The sequence below is a fragment of the Hemitrygon akajei genome, chromosome 2 (genome assembly GCF_048418815.1).
Source record: "Hemitrygon akajei chromosome 2, sHemAka1.3, whole genome shotgun sequence".
Taxonomy (NCBI): Eukaryota; Metazoa; Chordata; class Chondrichthyes; order Myliobatiformes; family Dasyatidae; genus Hemitrygon; species Hemitrygon akajei.
Genome location: NC_133125.1, coordinates 13,701,189 through 13,720,822, shown reverse-complemented (window position 1 = coordinate 13,720,822; position 19,634 = coordinate 13,701,189). Strand labels below are relative to the sequence as shown.

The window sequence follows — 19,634 nt, the reverse complement described above, 5'->3', positions numbered from 1 at the left end:
GAAACAAACACACTCACACACACACCAACACACACACACACTCACACACGCACACACACCAACACACACACTCACACACACACCACACCACACACACACACCAACACACACATACACACACTCACACACCCACACACACACACACTCACACACCACACACACAGAAACAAACACACTCACACACACACCAACACACACACACTCACACACCGCATACACACACCAACACACACACACACACACACCAATACACACTCTCACACTCACACATACCACCCACACACACACACAGTAATATTACTGCAAATAAATAAACAAATAATAAAATATATTCCATGTGAATTACATTTAGCATAAGGTGCAAAGGTAATGGGGAGAAAGCAGGAAAATAAATAATATAATAGATCAGCCATGACGTAATGATGTAATTTAGCATAAGGTGATGGCATGTAATGATGATTTTTAGCATAAGGTGCATTTATGTCACAAGTTACAAGGTAAACTGTGTAATACTATGAGCATGATGAGACCTGTGTGGTGGTTGGGAGTGAACAAATACACAATTTCTTTATTACATCATGTAAGCAGACAGGGAAGGGCATATGCAAGTTTATTTCTATTGGGAAGAGATTAGCTTCATTTGTCACATGTATATCAAAACATACAGTACTGTGCAAAAGTCTTAGGCACATATATTAAGCTAGGGTACCTAAGACATTTGCACAGTGTTGTATTTGTCAGTGTGGAGTGGAGAATGTGTTTGCAAATCTGGTGGGAGCAAAGGATGTTGGACTGGCGAGGTTGGATCACCACAGGAAGGGTGTGGGACAGGTGGCAGAGAAGAAGTGCCAAGGGTGGGGGTCTCAACCAGCCCTGACACCCTGCAAGGTCATTTGATTCCAAGCAGTTGGTTTATAGATCATTACAGGATGTCTCTCTGGTGCTTCCTGCTCCCTTCCCCTTTTCCCAACCATCATTCCCCTCTCCCTGCCCCCTTCCCACTCTCAGTCCACATGAGAATCATGTTTATCATTACTCACATATGTCACAAAATTAGTTTTCTTTAATGGCAACAATACAGTGCAGTACATAAAATTACTACAGCAGTGTGCAAGAATCTTAGGCACCCTAGTTACATATGCAGAATGTGCCTGAGAGTTTGCACAGCGCTGTACATTGTGTCAATGACACAAATGTGCTCGGGCAGCTCACAAGTGTCACCGTGCTTTCGATGCCGACATAGCACGCCCACAACATACTTATCCTTACTAACCCGTCTGTCTTTGGAGAGTGGGAGGAAACCACGCGTGGTCACGGGAGAGCATACAAACTCCTCACAGACCGTGGCGGGATTCGAACCCTCATCAGAGATCACTGGTGCAGTAAAGCGACTGCACCAACTGCTATGCAAACATAAGACTTAGAGGCAAATATGACTGGTTGATTCCAAGAACAGAATACTTACAGAATGGGGATGAAACGTCTGCGTATGCAGGTGAATCGGGACTCAAAAACCTGTATTTCTAAAGTATGGATTTAAATTTTGCTCCTGTTTTTGTACAGGGGCACCTGTAACTCAGATAAGTCCTGTCAGAGAAATGTAGAAGGATTTATTGCAATATTTATTAAGGATCTTGTTCCTTACCATGTTTGTTGATTGAAGTGACATTTAACTAAACCAAGTGTCACATGTGATGAAATCACTGTCAACAGGAGCCTTGTTGGCTGCTTCTAACGACAATGTGAGGGAAGATTTGATGCATGTTCTAAAATGTCACACAAAATTAACAGTGTTCAATCTCCTACTGAAATGAGGCTTCTGCATTGTGTATGCCCCATTGTTTGGATAATTTATCACCGATACAAGGTTTCAGAATAAATGGTCTGCGTAATCTGGCTTCTGATGATCAGGAAGGAATGGCAAAATCCTGTACGATATCACATGGGCGTATGGCATGAATGGAAATTGTAGGTTTAGAGTAATGGGTTCCTGAGGGTTCACATAGATTTGATGGCCCAAATGGCCTGTTTCTGTGCTGTCATGCTCTATGGCTCTGTTTCCATCTTGAAACTTGATACAAGTGCAAGAATGGTCAAGGTTTTGTGCCTAACACCCTTCTAGGACAGAAACCTTTTCTGTGACATAAAATCTATCTTTTTTTTATGGATAGGGACACATACAAAGTGCTGGAGGAATTTTGTGGGCGCTGCTCAAGATTTCCAGCATCTGCAGGCTATCTTGTGGTTTTAAGGAGAGAGTTAATTTTATATTTTTTGCTTTTGTTTCAGCGCTATTCCAGATTTAGTAAATGCCAGCTCTTGGATGTATGAGAGCATGGGGTAATGCAAAGCAGGTGCCTTATTTCCGGATATTCTCTCCAACGAACAGTTTTCTTTTAGCTGTTTGTGGTTTAATGTTTCAAAGCCCAGTTGACTTTGTGCACAGTAGGACATGGGTTGTTGGATTACCAGAGAAGCATAGAAAACCTAGAGCACAATACAGGCCCTTTGGCCCACAGTGCTGTGCCGAACATGTACTTACTTTAGAAATTACCTAGGGTTACCCATAGCCCTCTATTTTTCTAAGCTCCATGTACCTGTCCAGGAGTCTCTTAAAAGACCCTATCATATCCACCTCCACCACCGTCACCAGCAGCCCATTCCACACACTCACCACTCTCTGCATAAAATTTTTTTACCCCTGACATCTCCTCTGTACCTACTTCCAAGCACCTTAAAACTATGCCCTCTTGTGTTAGCCATTTCAGCCCAGGGAAAAAGCCTCTGACTATTCACTATTCAATGCCTCTCATCATCTTACACACCTCTATCAGGACACCTCACATCCTCCATCGCTCAAAGGAGAAAAGGCCAAGTTCACCCAACCTATTCTCCTAAGGCATATTCCCCAATCCAGGCAACATCCTTGTAAATCTCCTCTGCACCCTTTCAACAGTTTCCACATCCTTCTTGTAGTGAGGTGACCAGAACAGAACAGTACTCCAGGTGGGGTCCTATATAGCTGTAACATTACCTCTTGGCTCCTAAATTCAATTCCACGGTTGATGAAGGCCAATACACTGTACGCCTTCTGAACCACAGAGTCAACCTGCGCAGCTGCTTTGAGCGTCCTATAGACTCAGACCCCAAGATCCCTCTGATCCTCCACAATGCCATGAATCTTACCATGAATACTATATTCTGCCATCATATTTGACCTACCAAAATAAACCACCTCACACTTATCTGGGTTGAACTCCATCTGCCACTTCTCAGCCCAGTTTTGCATCCAATCAATGTCCCGCTGTAACCTCTGACAGTCCTCCACACTATCCACAACACCTCCTACCTTTGTGTCGTCAGCAAATTTACTGATCCATCCCTCCACTTCCTCATCCAGGTCATTTATAAAAATCACGAAGAGAAGGGGTCCCAGAACAGATCCCTGAGGCACACCACTGGTCACTGACCACCATGCAGAGTATGACCTCTTTGCCTTCTGTGGGCAAGCCAATTCTGGATCCACAAAGCAAGGTCCCCTTGGATCCCATGCCTCCTTACATTCACAATAAGCCTTGCATGGGGTACCTTATCAAATGCCTTGCTGAAATCCATGTACGCTACATCTACTGCTCTACCTTCATCAATGTATTTAGTCAAATCCTCAAAAAATTCAATCAGGCTTGTAAGGCATGACCTGCCTTTGATAAAGCCATGCTGACTATTCCTAATCATACTATATCTCTCCAAATGTTCATAAATCCTGCCTCTCAGGATCTTTTCCATCAACTTACCAACCACTGAAGTAAGACTCACTGGTCTATAATTACCTGGGCTATCTGTACTCCTCTTCTTGAATAAGGGAACAACATCTGCAACCCTCCAATCCTCCGGAACCTCCCCATTGATGATGCAAAGATCATCACCAGAGGCTCAGCAATCTCCTCCCTCTCCTCCCACACTAGCCTGGGGTACATCTTGTCTGGTCCCGGAGACTTATCCAACTTGATGCTTTCCAAAAGTTCCAGCACATCCTCTTTCTTAATGTTTATATGCTCAAGCTTTTCAATACGCTGTAAGTCATCCCTACAATCACCAAGATCCTTTTCCGTAGTGAATACTGGAGCAAAGTATTCATTAAGTACCTCAGCTATCTCCTCCGGTTCCATACACATTTTTGCTTTACAAACTTGTCTGTTCCTATCGCTCTCCAATGCTATGGTAAAGGAAATAAAATTGTGATCACTATCTCCAAAATACTCTCCCACTGAGAGACCTGACACCTGACCAGGTTCATTTCCCAATACCAGGTCAAGTACAGCCTGTCCTCTTGTAGGCTTATCTACATATTGTGTCAGGAAACCTTCCTGAACACACCTAACAAACTCCACCCCATCTAAACCCCTCCTTGCTCTAGGGAGATGCCAATCAATATTTGGGAAATTAAAATCTCCCATCACAACACCTTGTTGTTACTACACTTTTCCAGAATCTGTCTCCCTATCTGCTCCTGCTGTTACTATTGGGTGGTCTATAAAAAACACCCTGTAGAGATATTGACCCCTTCCTGTTTCTAACTTCCACATGCAGAGACTCAGTAGACAATCTCTTCATGACTTCCTTCTTTTCTGCAGCTGTGACACTATCTCTGATCGGCAGTGCCACGCCCCCACTTCTTTTGTCTCCCTCCCTGTCCTTTCTGAAACATCTAAAGCCTGGCACTTGAAGTAGCCATTCCTGCCCCTGCACCATCCAAATCTCTGTAATGGCCATAACATCATAGCTCCAATTATTGATCCATGCTCTAAGCTCTGTTCATGATGTTTCTTGCATTAAAAAAAAACACATCTCAAACCATCAGTCTGAGTGCATCCCTTCTCTATTACCTGCCTATCCTCCCTCTTGCATTGTCTCCGAGCTTTCTCTGTATGTGATTCAACTGCCCCTTCCTCCGTCTCTTCAGTTCGGTTCCCACCCCCCCCCCCCCCCCCCAGCAATTCTAGTTCAAGCTCTCCCCAGTAGCCTTAGCAAACCTCCCCGCCAGGATATTGGTCCCCCTCAGATTCAAGTGCAACCCATCCTTTTTGTACAGGTCACACCTGCCCCAGAGGAGGTTCCAATGATCCAGAAATCTGAATCCCTGCGCCCTGCTCCAATTCTTCAGCCAGGCATTTATCCTCCACCTCACTCTATTCCTATTCTCACTGTCACGTGGCACAGGCAGTAATCCAGAGATTACTACCTTTGAGGTCCTGCTTCTCAACTTCCTTCCTAACTCTTTGTAGTCTGTTTTCAGGACCTCCTCCCTTTTCCTACCTATTTTGTTAGTACCAATAAGTACCATGACTTCTGACTGTTCAACTTCCCACTTCAGGATATCATGGATGCAATCAGAAACATCCCGGACCCTGGCACCTGGGAGGCAAACTGCCATCCTCGTTTCTTTCCTATATCCACAGAATCGCCTGTCTGACCCCTTAACTATAGAGTCCCCTATTACTGCTGCCTTCCTCTTCCTTTCCCTACCCTTCTGAGCCACAGGGCCAGACTCTGTGCCAGAGGCATGCCACTGTTACTTCCCCCAAGTAGGCCATTCCCCCCCCCCCAACAGTACTCAAACAGGAGTACTTAATGTTAAGGGGTCAGCCACTGGGGTACTCCCTAGTATCTGACTGCTGCCCTTCCCTCTCCTGACTGTTACCCACTTATCTGTCTCCCGTAGCCCCGGTGTGACTACTTGCCTATAGCTCTTCTCTATCACCTCCTCACTCTCCCTGACCAGACGAAGGTCATCGAGCTGCAACTCCAGTTCCCTAACGTGGTCTCTAAGGAGTTGCAGCTCGACACACCTGGTGCAGATGTGGCCGTCCAGGAGGCTGGGAGTCTCCCAGACTTCCCACATCTGACACCCAGTACAGAACCCCGGCCTCACAGACATACTTCCTCTTTCTATTCCTCACAGGTAACTTACTTCGCCTCCACCCGTTATCGCCAAAGCCCTACTACTCTGCCTCGGCTCACTCCGTCGATGACCGCTCCGCTAGGCAGTGTCTCCCTTTTATGCCTGAACCTTCCCTGCTATTTTACTCATGATTGGTGTTTTGGTTATAGCTGCTGATAGGCCACGTACAATGGACTAACCCTCTTGAAGCTTCCTTTTTAAATAACCGCTGCCGATCTGCGTGAAATCCCTCTTGGTAAAGCTTGATTAGGTGGTACAATTATTATTTTTCTTGTAGTTTAACTTTCTTATGATTGCTTTTATTTTTTAATATAATCATTCATTCATTCATTATGTGCTATGTTGTGTGACGTGGGCGATCGTGGTCTTTCTGTGACTATGATTGTTCTTGGCAAATTTTCTACAGAAGTGGCTTGCCATTGCCTTCTTCTGGGCAGAGTCTTCACAAGACTTTACAAGTATTATCAATACTCTTCAGACATTGCCTGGTGTCAGTGGTCGCATAACCAGGACGTGATATGCACCAGCTGCTCGTACGACCATCCACCACCTGCTCCCATGGTTTCATGTGATCCTGATCGAGTGGGCGGGGGTCTAAGCAAGTGCTACACCTTGCCCAAGGGTGACCTGCAGGCTGGTGAAGGGAAGGAGCGCCTTCCATTTCCTTTATAGAGACATATCTCCATCCTGCCACCCAGCATCACCTATAAACAATATGTATAATTGATCAGAAAATTTCCTTGTCATTATAGTAGTTTGTATTTTCGAGAAATTCTGTTTTTCTGCAGCAGGTGTCACACCACTTGAATCTGGCTATTTTATAGACTAACCTGGGGTGTCATCTCTTGTCTGAGTATGAGATGACCATGGCTTCTTTTTCTTTGCTCCCGCTTTCTTTGTTCATTTAATGAAATGACTGTAACCACACCGCTCTGTGCTTGAGTCTTGATTTCGGAAGAGTCTCTGGATCAATATCACCAGATCCAGATGAGTGAAGCACACTTTCCAAGGGGCCTTGCATTCATTCATTCTTCCTGTTTTCTCCTAGTTACTGCGATATTTTAATTGAGCGGGAGATTCTGATGCAGAAGTATATACACTTGGTTCAGATAGCGGAAACAGAGAAAATTGCAGCCCACCAACTCCGACAGCAACTTGAAGATCAAGACACTGAAATTGAGCGATTGAAGGCTGAGGTCAGTGGTCTGAACAATGTAAAATTTCTGATGGATGGCTAGAAATGAAAATATAGATGGAGGGTTTTATTTCCTCCTCCACTTTGCTTTACTCTGATTTACTGTGTGACAGAGACAGTGACTTTACTACATGGCCACTATAACTCACGGACTAACACTATAGAAAGTGGTAGATACAGCCCAGTCCATCACAGGCAAAGCCCTCCCCACCACTGAGCACACCCATCATCATAGCACCTCATCCAGGCCATGCTCTTTTCTCACTACTACCATCAGGCAGGAGGGACAGGAGCCCTAGGACCCTCACCACCAGGGTCAGGAACAATTATTACCTTACAACAATCAGGCTCCTGAGCTGGCATGGATAATGGCACTAATCACAATTCTGAACTAATTCCACAACCTACAGATGCACTTTTAAGGACTCTTTAGAGCTCGTTTTTCTCATTTCGCAGAGTTTGTCTTCTTTTGTACTTTGGTTGTTTGTCACTTTTTGCTTATGTATAGGTTTTAAAAAATATAAGTTCTATTGTACTACTTTATTTTTCCTGTAAATGATTGCAAGAAAATGAATCTCGAGGTAATACTTGTTAACACATGATAAGGTAACTTTGACCCCAGTATTTGTGACATTGTTAAACCATTCCAGTAATGGCCTGGAGAGTGGGTTGGGTTCAACTGAATATTCAGCAAGTGTCCGGGCTAAGAGCTTGATTCACTTGGCTCTCCTTTTCTCTTGGAAAAACAAAGCTGAGGTCAATCTCTGAGGTCAGCAGAGATCACACAGTTACCAGGTTACAAACAAGTAGGAATTGTGGAGAAATTCGAAAAGACCCAAGACTGAGAAGATGATCATGTGTGGAGGCAGGTCTTTGATCAGAATCAGAGTCACTTTATTGCCAGTGTGTGTAACGTACCAGAATTGACTGTGGTTCAGTGTCAAGCATACAACACAGGAAAACACCATAACAGACAATATAATAGCAACCCACAATTTACAAGACAGTAGAGCAAAGAGCAATCAACAATTAGCAGAACAGTCACATGAATAAATGTCAATAATCAAACTTAAATAAATGAGGACACATGAACAAACTCAATAATTATCAACAGAACAAGGAAAACAGGAAAGACGTTTAATGGGCATTCGATGGTTCCATTTAATATCAGAGAGTGTATACAGTATACAACCTGAAATTCTTACTCTTCACAGACATCCACAAAACAGATGAAAACCACAAAGAATGAATGGTAGAAAAACAGTGCCCCCCACCCCCTCCCACACACAAGCAGCAGCAATGCATCTACCCTCTCTCTCACCCTCTCCCCGCTTGTTCGAGCAGGAAGATTCAGCACCCACCACCCACCAAGCAACAGCAAAGGCCCCAAGGAGAGACCATGACCTGCAGTCCAACAAGAACCATTGTTCACCCAACAATTTGACATGCCACATGCTCTCTCTCTCAGAGAGAGAGGTTTCACCCCTTCCACAGTGAGGGGGAGACCAACAGAATGCTGTTGCGATGTTACAATCTGAAGTGAAGGTTATTCGAGTGCACCTGACTCGAGGATCGTGTGTGTGTGTGTGTGTGTGTGTGTGTGTGTGTGTGTGTGTGTGTGTGTGTGTGTGTGTGTGTGTGTGTGTGTGTGTGTGTGTGTGTGTGTGTGTGTGAAAAAGGAAGAGAGAGAGAGAGAAAGAAAGGGAGAGAGAGATAAAATGTCAACACAACATCATGGACTGAGCTGTTGTGTTCTATGCTCTTTGCTCGATGTATTACAATGTAAATGGGCTGCTTTTATGTTGAAAGATTGACTCTGATCTTTAGAACGAATAAAAGCAATGAATCATTCGGATTAATAATTTGTTTAGAATCCTGACATGAATCTGGGTAAACAGTAATGGTAAAGTCCAAAAATCAATTGGAGGTCAGTTGGTAAAAGGACAGTATAGATTTTGCAATTCAAATTGTATGCTTGGGTTTTTAAAACTGGAAATATTATACACTATTTTCAGCTGCTATGGAAAATGGGATTGATTAGATGAAAATATTGATATGATGTAGAACACAAACAGTATGTTTAGAAAATTCTAATGATATTTGCATTGGTTACAGAGTTATACATCAAAACTAGCCATGCTGGTTAGACGTTCCACTGAAGTAGTTCAATTTAAATGCTCCTACCGTACCAAATTTTCATTAATTGATGCCATTGTTCATAGAGATACATGTGAGTTAAGTCCAGGTGTGCAACCCTTTTCCCCCTCAATCACTTTGCAGAGTTTCAAACACGCGTATCAGCCTCTGTCATAGCCTCTCACTTACTTTTCCCTTATTCTCCGCTGTCCACTGGCGGCACAGTAACGTAGACCAGGAGACGTGGTAGCGTAGCGGTTAGTGCAACGCCTTACAGGGCCAGCGATGGGCGTGCAGTTGCCATCGCTATCTGAAAAGAGTTAGTGCGCTCTTCCCGTGACCGCACGGCTTCCTCCAGGTGCTTCCGTTTCCTCCCATCGCCCAAAGGCAGCGGAGTTCGAGTTGGTGGGTTGTGGGCACGCTATGTTGGCGTCAGAAGCATGGAGACACTTGTGGGCTGCCCCCAGCATATCCTCCGACTATCTTGTTCGTTAACACGTATGACACGTTTCACTGTCTGTTTCGATAACCATGAGACAAATAAAGCTAATCTCTGAGCTAATCTATCTAAGCAATCTAACACTGAGTAATGGCATAAATTCTGCTGCAAGTAACACCTCTGTCTCACAGCACACATATCACAGAGGCCCTCCTGCACTTCCATATTTCATTGAGAGAAAGAAGGATATTAGTTTTATTTGTTACATGTACATCGAAGCATATTATGTAAAATGAGTCATTTACATCAAATCAAACTAGTGAGGATTGCAGTGGGCAGCCTGCAAATGTCACCAGGCTTCCAGCACCAACATAGAATGCCCACAACTTACTTACCAGTGTAGTCATGGGGACGACGTATAGACTCCTTACAGACAGTGGTGGGAATTGAACCCTGATCTTACAGCTACTGTTGTACTAGTGTTATGCTAACAGCCACACCACTGTGCCGCCTCCATCCCTGAAACATTTGTTGAACTTGATCAATTTCAGATGGATCAGATGGTTTGCAAAGAGACATAGAGCAATATGGTATGGTTACAGGCCTTTTGGGCCATCGAGTCCAGGCTGACCACGGTGTCCACCCGGTTAGACCCAATTTTCTGCATTCAGCCCATAACCATCTAAGCCCCACCCCTCCGTGTACCCATCCAAATGCTTCCTAAAGGTACTTTTGCCTCTGCCTCAATCACTTCCTCTGGCAGCTCTCATTGCAAGTACTCACTACCCTCTGTGTGAAGAAGTTACCTCTCAGGTCCCTTCAAACTCTCCACCTATCTTGTATCCGTGCCCTCTCGCTTTGGACTCCCCAGGCCTGCGGAAAAACTACGAGTGTCCACCCATATCCCTACCCCTCATCATTTTATGAACTTCTATATACACATCATCCTCTGTGTGAAAAAGCTAGCCAGCTATTTAATAAAAATTGAAGTATTTTTCATCTCGTGTTGCTAATCTCACCAATGTATTTGATACCAGCTGGCAAACCGACCATCTCACAGAGTCATGGAGTAATGCAGCATGGAAACAGGCCCTTTGGCCCAACTGGTCTGAGCTGACCACCCTCCCTACTCATTCCAGATGCCTGCATTCGGCCCTTAACCCTACAACCGTTTCCCCTCCATGTACCTACTCAAATGCCTCTTAAATGTTGCAATTGTACCCACCTTGACCACTTTCTCTAGCAGCTCATTCCAGGTACTCAGTACCCTCTGTGTAAGGAAATTACCTCTCAGGTCTCTTCGATCTCTCCACATCTTGTATCAGTGCCCTCTCACTTTGGACTCTCCAACCCTGGGGAAAACCTATGATTGTTTCCATACTCCTCAGTATTTTATATGCTTCTATGAGGTCACCCTCATTCTCCAGTGCTTTAGAGATCTAGTGTGGCCAACTTCTCCCTATAACTCAGGCCCTTTTGTCCAGGAAGCATCCTTGCTAATCTCTCCTGTGCCCTCTCAATGTACGTCCTATAACAGGGAGACAAAAACTGCACCCAATACTCCAAGTGTGAAAAGAAGGAAAGTGGATCCATAGCAGTAATTTCCAAGTCATATACACCCAGACTTGAAATGATATCATCATTCCTTCATTGGTATTGGCGTATGGAACCGAGAAGTCCTCCCTCATCAATTTGTTGGCGAAGTTGAAGATGACATCTGACGGCCATCTAGTTGAGGGTAGTTAGAACCTGGCACAGACAAGTGGCCTTGGCAAAGTTTATGAGTAACTAAAAGAACAATAATGTTTTATTAATCCTTTACTGAAGATGATGGATTGCTCACTTTTTATTAAAACAATTTCACAGAGCACAAGATCTCACAGCAGATTTTGCAGGGGCTGGAAATCCAGAGCAACACACACAAAATGTTGGAGGAACTCAGCAGGTCAGGCAGCATCTATGGAGGGGAATAAACAGTTGACGATTCAGTTTGAGACACGTCATCAGGACTGGAAAGCAACAGGGGAGTGAGGCAATATGAAGATATGAGCAAGATCTGGCAGGCGATAGGTAGTTGCTGTATATGGCATGAATATTGATCGATTTCCCCAGCATCTGGTAATCAGTAAAAATTTATGATCACAGTACATATACGTTACCATGTATACATTGAGATTCATTTTCTTACAGGTACTTACAGCTCATTTCACCAGCCCTATCACCCCTTCTCTCTTCCCTCCCCACCCTCTTGATCTGCCCATCACCTACACATTCCTCCCTTGAGTTCCCCTCCTCACTTCCTTCCCTTTTTTCCACGGGCCACTGTCCTCTCCTATCAGATTCCATCTTCTTCAGCCCTTTGTCAATTCCACCTATCATCTCTCAGCTTTTTACAACACTCCCGCTCTCCCCTTCCCTCATCTGCCTATCAACCCCCTCACTTGACTCCACTCACTGGCTCGTACTCCACTTCTCCACTGATTTTTACTGGCTACCTCCTCTCTTTCTTTGCAAACCAGGTGAAATGTCTCAACCTGGAACACTGACGGTCCATTTCCCTCTGTAGGCACTGCCCAACCTGCTGAGTTCATCCAGTATTTTGTGCTTTAACAATGCATAAAATGCTCTTTAATCCCAATGTTAGTTAACTGTGTTATTTTAATAGTATAAGAGCTTTGTTCTAGTCTAAATGTGGGGGTGAATGAGCAGTAATAACACAGGATAAGTACGGTTTTCAGATCTTTTGAGAAATTACAGTTATAATGAACCAAGCAGTCAGTGTCAATCTGATCAAGGCAGCTTGTGAATTTATCTGGGAATCATGCTCTCTGTTATTATGATTATTTCTCTTTTGTTTCTAAGATTGTCGCTGTGAAAAAGACTAAGGAACGGATGCGGCCATACCAAGGATATCCTGAGGAAGAAGACCCGGATATTAAAAAAATTAAAAAGGTGATATAATATTGAATGAAGTTACTATTGCATAGATTTCTGTTAAAACCAGAACACTATCACTGCAACTCAATCACCTCAAAAAATACACGTCATCTGCTGGCAGAATGAAGGAAGGTGCGTTGGCAATATCGGAACCCAAGTGCAGAGGAAAGACAGACTGATACAGAGTGGTAATGAGCGTTTATACATAATAATTCAAAAATAACAGCAGTGGCTCGGTTGAATGATTCTGGGAGAAGTAACATTCTCAAAACCAGGACCCCGCGATTAGTGCTAATCAGGCGTCTACTTAAATAATCCAAGTTACACGTAATACCAGAGTTTATCAAAATAAACTTAACAAGCTTAAACAGAAAGCACCAGGAGACTGGATTATAAAGACTGAGTCACTTGAGAAAAACACTGGGAGCTCAAAATGATTAATAACTCTCATTAAACAACAATTAACCAATTCAGGTGCTCTAAAAAGTCCTTGGAGCCCAACACTCTCTGGCCCGGAAAAGCTCATTGCAAAGGTAGGAAAATGCAGTGACAGTAACAGCCAGACTAGCCAGGACGCTACTGACACAGAGACTGGTGGTGTTTTAGATACCGTAGAAGGTTGTTACCGGTGTGACATTATCAACAGGTGGAGCTGGGCTGAGAAGTGTCCTGTTGAGTCCAACCTGCAAAAGTGTGAAGTGATTCACTTTGGAAGGTTGAATTTGAACACAGAGTAAATGGTTAACGGGATTCTTAGCAGTGTGGAGGAGAGAGGGATCTTGGGGGTCTATGTTCATAGATCTCTTAAAGTTGCCATGCAGTTGATAGGCTGGTTAAGAAGATATGTGGTGTGTTGGCCTTCATTACGGGGGGGGATTGAGTTCAAGAGGTAACATTGCAGTTCTATAAAACCCTTTGTGGGACAGCACAGTGGACTGTTCTATGTTCTCTGTTCAATGGGATCTCCCTGTTCTGCTCTACGTCATGTCTTTCCATGCATAATCCGGATGCAGAGAAGACTGGGTACTTTTCCCATTGACGTTTATCTGGTGGATAATCTAAACTCCTTTGCCAACTGTTGAGGCTAACAAGTGATAACGCATTCAAATATATTCAACACGAATCTAACTAATAAAAATTACCCTACATACACTCAATGGCCTCTTTGTTAGGCACACCTGTACACCTGCTTCTTAATGCAAATATCTAATCAACCAATCATGTGGCAGCAACTCAATGCATAAAAGCACGTAGGCATAGTCAAGAGGTTCAGTTATTGTTCAGACCAAACATCAAAATGAGGAAGAAATGTGATCTAAGTGACCTTGACAGTGGAGATTGATTGTTGGTATCTCAGAAACTGCCGATCTCCTGGGATTTGCATGCACAACAATATCTCGAGTTTACAGAGAATGGTGCAATAAACAAAAAAACATACAGTGAGTGGTAGTTCTGTAGGCGAAAACATGTTGTTAATGAGGGAGGCCAGAGGAGAATGGCCAGGCTAGTTCAAGTTGACAGGAAGGCAACAGTAACTCAAATAACCATGTTTTACAACAGTAGTGTGCAGAAGAACATCTCTGAATGAACAAAACATCAAACCTTAAATTGGATAGACTGCAACAGCAGAAGACCACAAACATCCACTCAGTGGTCACTGTATTAGGTACAGGAGGTAGCTAATAATGTGGCCACTGAGTGTATTAAGATCAAATACTTAATAATTCAAAAGCTTTCAAGTAAAGGCAGCAAAACTTAAAGAGGTGCCAATACTCACTGTAATCCTGAAGATAATGGAGGAAAACTGTATGTGTCCCAGGCTGCAGTTGGCTGTTTGATGGGAGTGTAAGTGCTGGGAGATGGCCATGGACAAGTGTGGTCATGGAACCACTGCCAAGGAATTCAGAATGTTCTCATTCCTACAGCTTGAGTGGAAATCTCAAGGTTTCTGGCACTGGTGGGAGGAAAGGTCAGAAGTTCAGTGTGGAACTTCCATTACTTCTTGGCCAAATCCAGCTCAAGGATGGGCTCAAGCAGGTTCAGGATCGGCATTTCCATGTGGAAGTTCCATCGCTTCCCTACCAATCCAGCCCAAGGCTTGAGTCATGCCAGTGCTGGGATGGTGCCTACTAATCGCTTGGACTTTTCCACCAGCAACAAAGTGTGGAGATCTTTGCTTTCCCCTTTTCAGGGGGCCCACCACGAATATGAAGAGATTCTTACCCTGAATATCTCAGACATGGTCAATGTCTGAGTCCCTCCTGGCTCCATTAAAGAGATCCAACTCTTCGAACAGTTGTACAATGTTACTCCACTGTAACTGGATAAATGGACCATTCAAAAGCCAATCTTTTTGGCTCTACTTTAAGAAAGCTTTCTCTTCTTATACATCAAGTTCTTCATTTGGTTAAATTGTTGATGCAAGTATGCTTCACGGTTGATTTCTATTTCCAAATGTACAAGGTCCATCAGCATAAAATGTGTTCATTCACTATGTGCTGTGTTGTATGAGGTGGGTGATCATGATCTTTCCATGACCATGATTGTTCTTGGCAAATCTTTCTACAGAAGTGGTTTGCCATGCCGCCTTCTGGGCAGGGTCTGTAAAAATGTGTATCTGCTATAAACATGGTGGAACACTGGAAGAAGGACAAACTGTGCTGATGTGTATACCAGTAGAATTTGAGCATAATCGCTTTATAAAATCCACTGGAATCCACTAGCGCTGGAGTCCTGCCCGAGGGTTAAAGGACCGTGTTGTTGTCGTTCCTTTCTGTGCCTCATGGGGCATCGGGTGCCAAACCTAGCTGTTTCTTTAGCATTTTGTCTGCTACGAGGACGAGTTGCTAGCTCGACACTCAACCCAGCTTGGATGGCAATGCGTAAGGAGCCAGCCGGATCCGAACCTGCAGATGTCACTACGGCACCGGCCGGCTAAAAGGACCGTATGAACTGTGCATATGTGTGGGTGGCTGGCTGGGAGGAGTGGGGCTTGTCTTGCTGTTGTTGTTTCGTTGCTTCCTGCGTTTGGTATTGCTGTGCTGAGCATGCTGGCGTGGTATGTTGGCACCAGAATGTGGGACACTTGCGGGTTGCACCCAATGCTCCTCGGGCTGGGTGTTAACGTGAACAGCCCATTTCAGTGTATGTTTCTGTGGTGAACTACATATACCTGTCTGGACTGCTCCTGTGGCTCCTCCCACAGACCCCTGTATAAAGGCGATTGAGGCCTGAGACCAGCCTCATTCTCCAGGATGTAGTGTTGTTCATTCTTCCAGTCAATAAAAGCCGATATCTTGCTTCTTACGTCTCAGAGTGAGTTATTGATGGTGCATCAGTTTCAATGTACATGTAATAAATAAACCTGAACCTTGAACGTTGAAATGACTTCACAGGCATATGGATATTTAAATTAACAACAAGGGCCGGTCTGCACCATCATTCAGTAAGATCCTGGCTGGTCTGATTGTTACCATGACAGTTCTTTCCTACCATCCCTCACTTAACCTTTCTTATTAATAACCTAACTATCTTATAAATATTCAACATCACTGCTTCCACTGCACCTTAACAAAGAGAGTTCAGAAGGTTCATGGCCCTCAGAGAGGAAATAAAACGACTTCTTCTCTCTCTTAAGAGGAATTATCTCACCCACACTCAAACAGAAGTGATTCTGCAGATGCTGGAAATCCAGAGTAACACACGCAAAATGCTGGAGGAACTCAGAATGGCCAGCAGCACGTTCTGATGGTTGTCCATCTTATCAAAAACCTGTGTGGGAGAGTTTTAAAAATGTTAAAAGAAGGGGCACGGTCCCACTCTCTCGACCTCAGAAGTTTAGGTCCAGTGGTACAAACAAGCATCACAAACTGGGGTCTTCCTTGGTTGCAATGGATGACCAGGACGCCTTCTGTGCCTCGTCACGCCCTGAGTGTTACCGAACCGCCTTCCTGGCCGTTGGATCTCACTGTAGATCTCATCGGCCCAGTCTACCGGAGCTGACTTGGCATGCTAGGACAGGCATGTCTCTAGGTCACCCGCCGTCTCTGAGATGCGCCCGCTACCCTCACTTGGTTCAGCTCGTCTGTCGAAGCTGTCCATGTCGAAGGGTGTGGCTGCTGTCGCATGCGATCAGCTATCTGAAGCTACAGGTGAGAGCTGAGTGAGCTGCCCCAGAATGGACACGATAAGCCCCTTCACCTCCCTGGACACCCTATACACTCCACGGCAGCATCTATGAAGAGGAATAACCAGACCTCGGAATTCTACCATCTCTGGCTATTTAAATATTATCTTTCTTTAAATTTTCTCTTTCTGAAATGAACACCATGCTACTTCCCCACCATAATCCATTTACCCAATCTTTGCCCTCTCATTTAGCTTGCCTGTGTCTTGTTGCCACCTCCCTGTGTTCTCTGCACAACTTAATTTCCATTGATCTTTCTATCGACAGCATTTGTGTTTCAGTTGTTTGTTGCAACTAATCTGGTTACTTCAGGTACGAGGGAAGTCTGCTTTACCCGACAAATGCAAGTGAGCTCTGCAGTTGCCTAAAATTCTTCACTAGATTGGCTAGAGCTCCATCTAATGGATTAAATTGTAGAGATGCATTTTCCAGTTTATTAATATTACACTTCAGTAATATCTGTGCTGCACCCTGCATCGTTAAACGTAATGGGCAAGCTCCTTGAAATTGGCTCCTTTAAAATAGGAAAAATAAAGAATTTCAGACAAAGATTACGGTTAGTTGGTCACGTGGATGCAATTAGGAGACGTGGGCCTGCAGGGCAGGAAGAGCCTGTTACCATACTGTATCTCTAAATAAACAAAATAAAAAAAGCCATCAAGTTTTTGTACATGAATCCCCAGCATAATTGTAGGGACTGTGTCGTAAAATAGATTTCATATATTATCATATATACGAGGGGGAAGCATTGTAAGATGATTGGAGGAAAGCATACTGGGGATTTTGAGGTAGGCTTTTTACACAGAGAGGTGGGCATGTGGAACGCTTTGCCAGGAGTGGTGGTAGAGGCAGGTAAATTAGGGACATTTAAGAAACTCTTAGATAGGCACATGGATGATGGAAAAAAGGAGGACTATGTGGGAGGGAAGAGCCAGAGTAGGTTAAAAGGTCTGCACAGTTTTTTGGGCCAATGGGCCTGTACTGTGCTGTCATGATCTATATCCGTAATGAAAGTCAAGCCAGTCAGGGATGTATTTTGTGGATGGTAGATCTATGTAGTGGAACAGTGGGACCTAGGGGTACCAGTGCATAGTTTATTGAAAGCAGTGTCACAGGTAGATGGCGTTCTGGCCTGCATCAGTCAGAACACTTGAGTTGAGGCAATGGAACATTATATTATAATCGTATAAGTTATTGGTGAGACTGCACTTGGAGTACTGTGTACAGTTCTTGGTCACCCTGTTATAGAAAAGACGTTGTTAAACTGGAAAGAGCACAGAACAGATTTACAAGGCTGTTGCAAAGACTACAGGGCCTGAGTTGTAGGGAGAGATTGGCCAGGCTTGTTCCTTTGAAAGTAGGAGAATGAGGAGCAGCCTTAAAGAGCTGATTAAAATTATGACAAGCAGAGATAAGGTGGGTGGTTAGTTTTCCCTGTGAGGGAAGGTGGGGAGATGAAAACAAGATTTAGGGTAGATTTAGGGTGAGAGATGAAAAACTGAAAAGGGATCTGAGGGGCAACATTTTCACATGGGCAGTGTGAGAATATGGAAGGAGCTGTCAGAGGAAGTAGTTGAGGCAGGTACAATAATATCATTTAAGAAGCACTTGGACAGGTAGATGGGGAAACGAGGCTTGGAGGGATATGGGGCAAACGCAGAAAATTGGGACCAGCTGGGTGGGCACTGTAGTCAGCGTGGACTGGTTGGGTTGAAGGGCCTCTTTGCATGCTGTATTGTTCTGTGGCTCTAATCTACATTGCTCTATTCCCTGTATATTCAGGGAAAAGTAGAACATTCAGCTATAAGGTTAAATCGGAGAATCTGAGTTCTTTGAGCAAAGCAGCTTGTCAGAAGGTTTAATCAGAGAGTACAGGATCACAAATGCTTTAGTCGAGGGAAACAGATGGATCTGTTCACATTGGTGGGTGATTAAGACCCGAAGACATAGGAGCATAATTAGGCCATTTGGCCCATTAAGTCTTCTCTGTCATTCCATCATGGCTGATTTATTACCCATCTCAACCCCGTTGTCCTGCCTTCTTCTTCTAACCGTTGACGCCCTGATTAATCAAGAACCTATCAACCTACGCTTTAAATTTACTGAATGACTCGGCCTCCACAACCATTAGTGGCAATGAATTCCACAGATTCACCACTCTGTGGTTAAAGAAATTCCTCCTCATCTCTGTTCGAAAGGGACATCCTTGTATTCTGAGGCCCTGCTCTCTGGTCCTAGACTCCCCTACTATGGGAAACGTCCTCTCCATATCCACTTTATCTTGGCCTTTCAATATTTGATGTTTCATTGAGATTCCCTCTCTCATTCTTCTAAATTCCAGCAAGTACAGGCCCAGAGTCATCAAATGGTCCTCATACGCCAACCCTTTCATTCCTGGGATCATTCTTGTAAACCTCCTCTGGACCCTCTCCAATGCCAGCACATCCTTTCTAAGATAAGGGGCCTAACACTGCTCATGACACTCAAAATGTGGTCTAAGCAATGCCCTATAAGGCTGCAACAAAAGGGGCAGGGGCACAAACTAAAGCTTTGGCCAAAAGCTACAAGTTAACTCGGAGTGAAAGTGTTTGCCCATTTAACCAGCAGCAGTTTTCCAGATGAAACCCTGCACCAGAACTGAGTGCAGTTAGGATCTCTAATCCTAATCTCTGATCCTAAAGTAAATCAGAATCAGGTTTATTCTCACTGTCTCATAAGATATGAAATGCGTTGTTCAAGAGGGGAGGGCTTTAACAGACAACCGAAGGGCAAGTTTCAC

At 44.1% G+C, this 19,634-nt stretch overlaps 1 protein-coding gene across 2 annotated transcripts in view; it reads left to right on the top strand.

Annotated features, from left to right (window-relative positions):
* The window catches only part of rasgrf2b (Ras protein-specific guanine nucleotide-releasing factor 2b), a 141,590-nt gene that overhangs the window by 41,351 nt on the left and 80,605 nt on the right, over positions 1 to 19,634 (top strand). For both annotated transcript variants that reach the window (XM_073067295.1, XM_073067303.1), the window contains exons 3-4: positions 7,011 to 7,158; positions 12,595 to 12,684. In XM_073067295.1, coding sequence (XP_072923396.1) covers positions 7,011 to 7,158; positions 12,595 to 12,684 — 238 coding nt within the window. The remainder of the gene's footprint in view (positions 1 to 7,010; positions 7,159 to 12,594; positions 12,685 to 19,634) is intronic.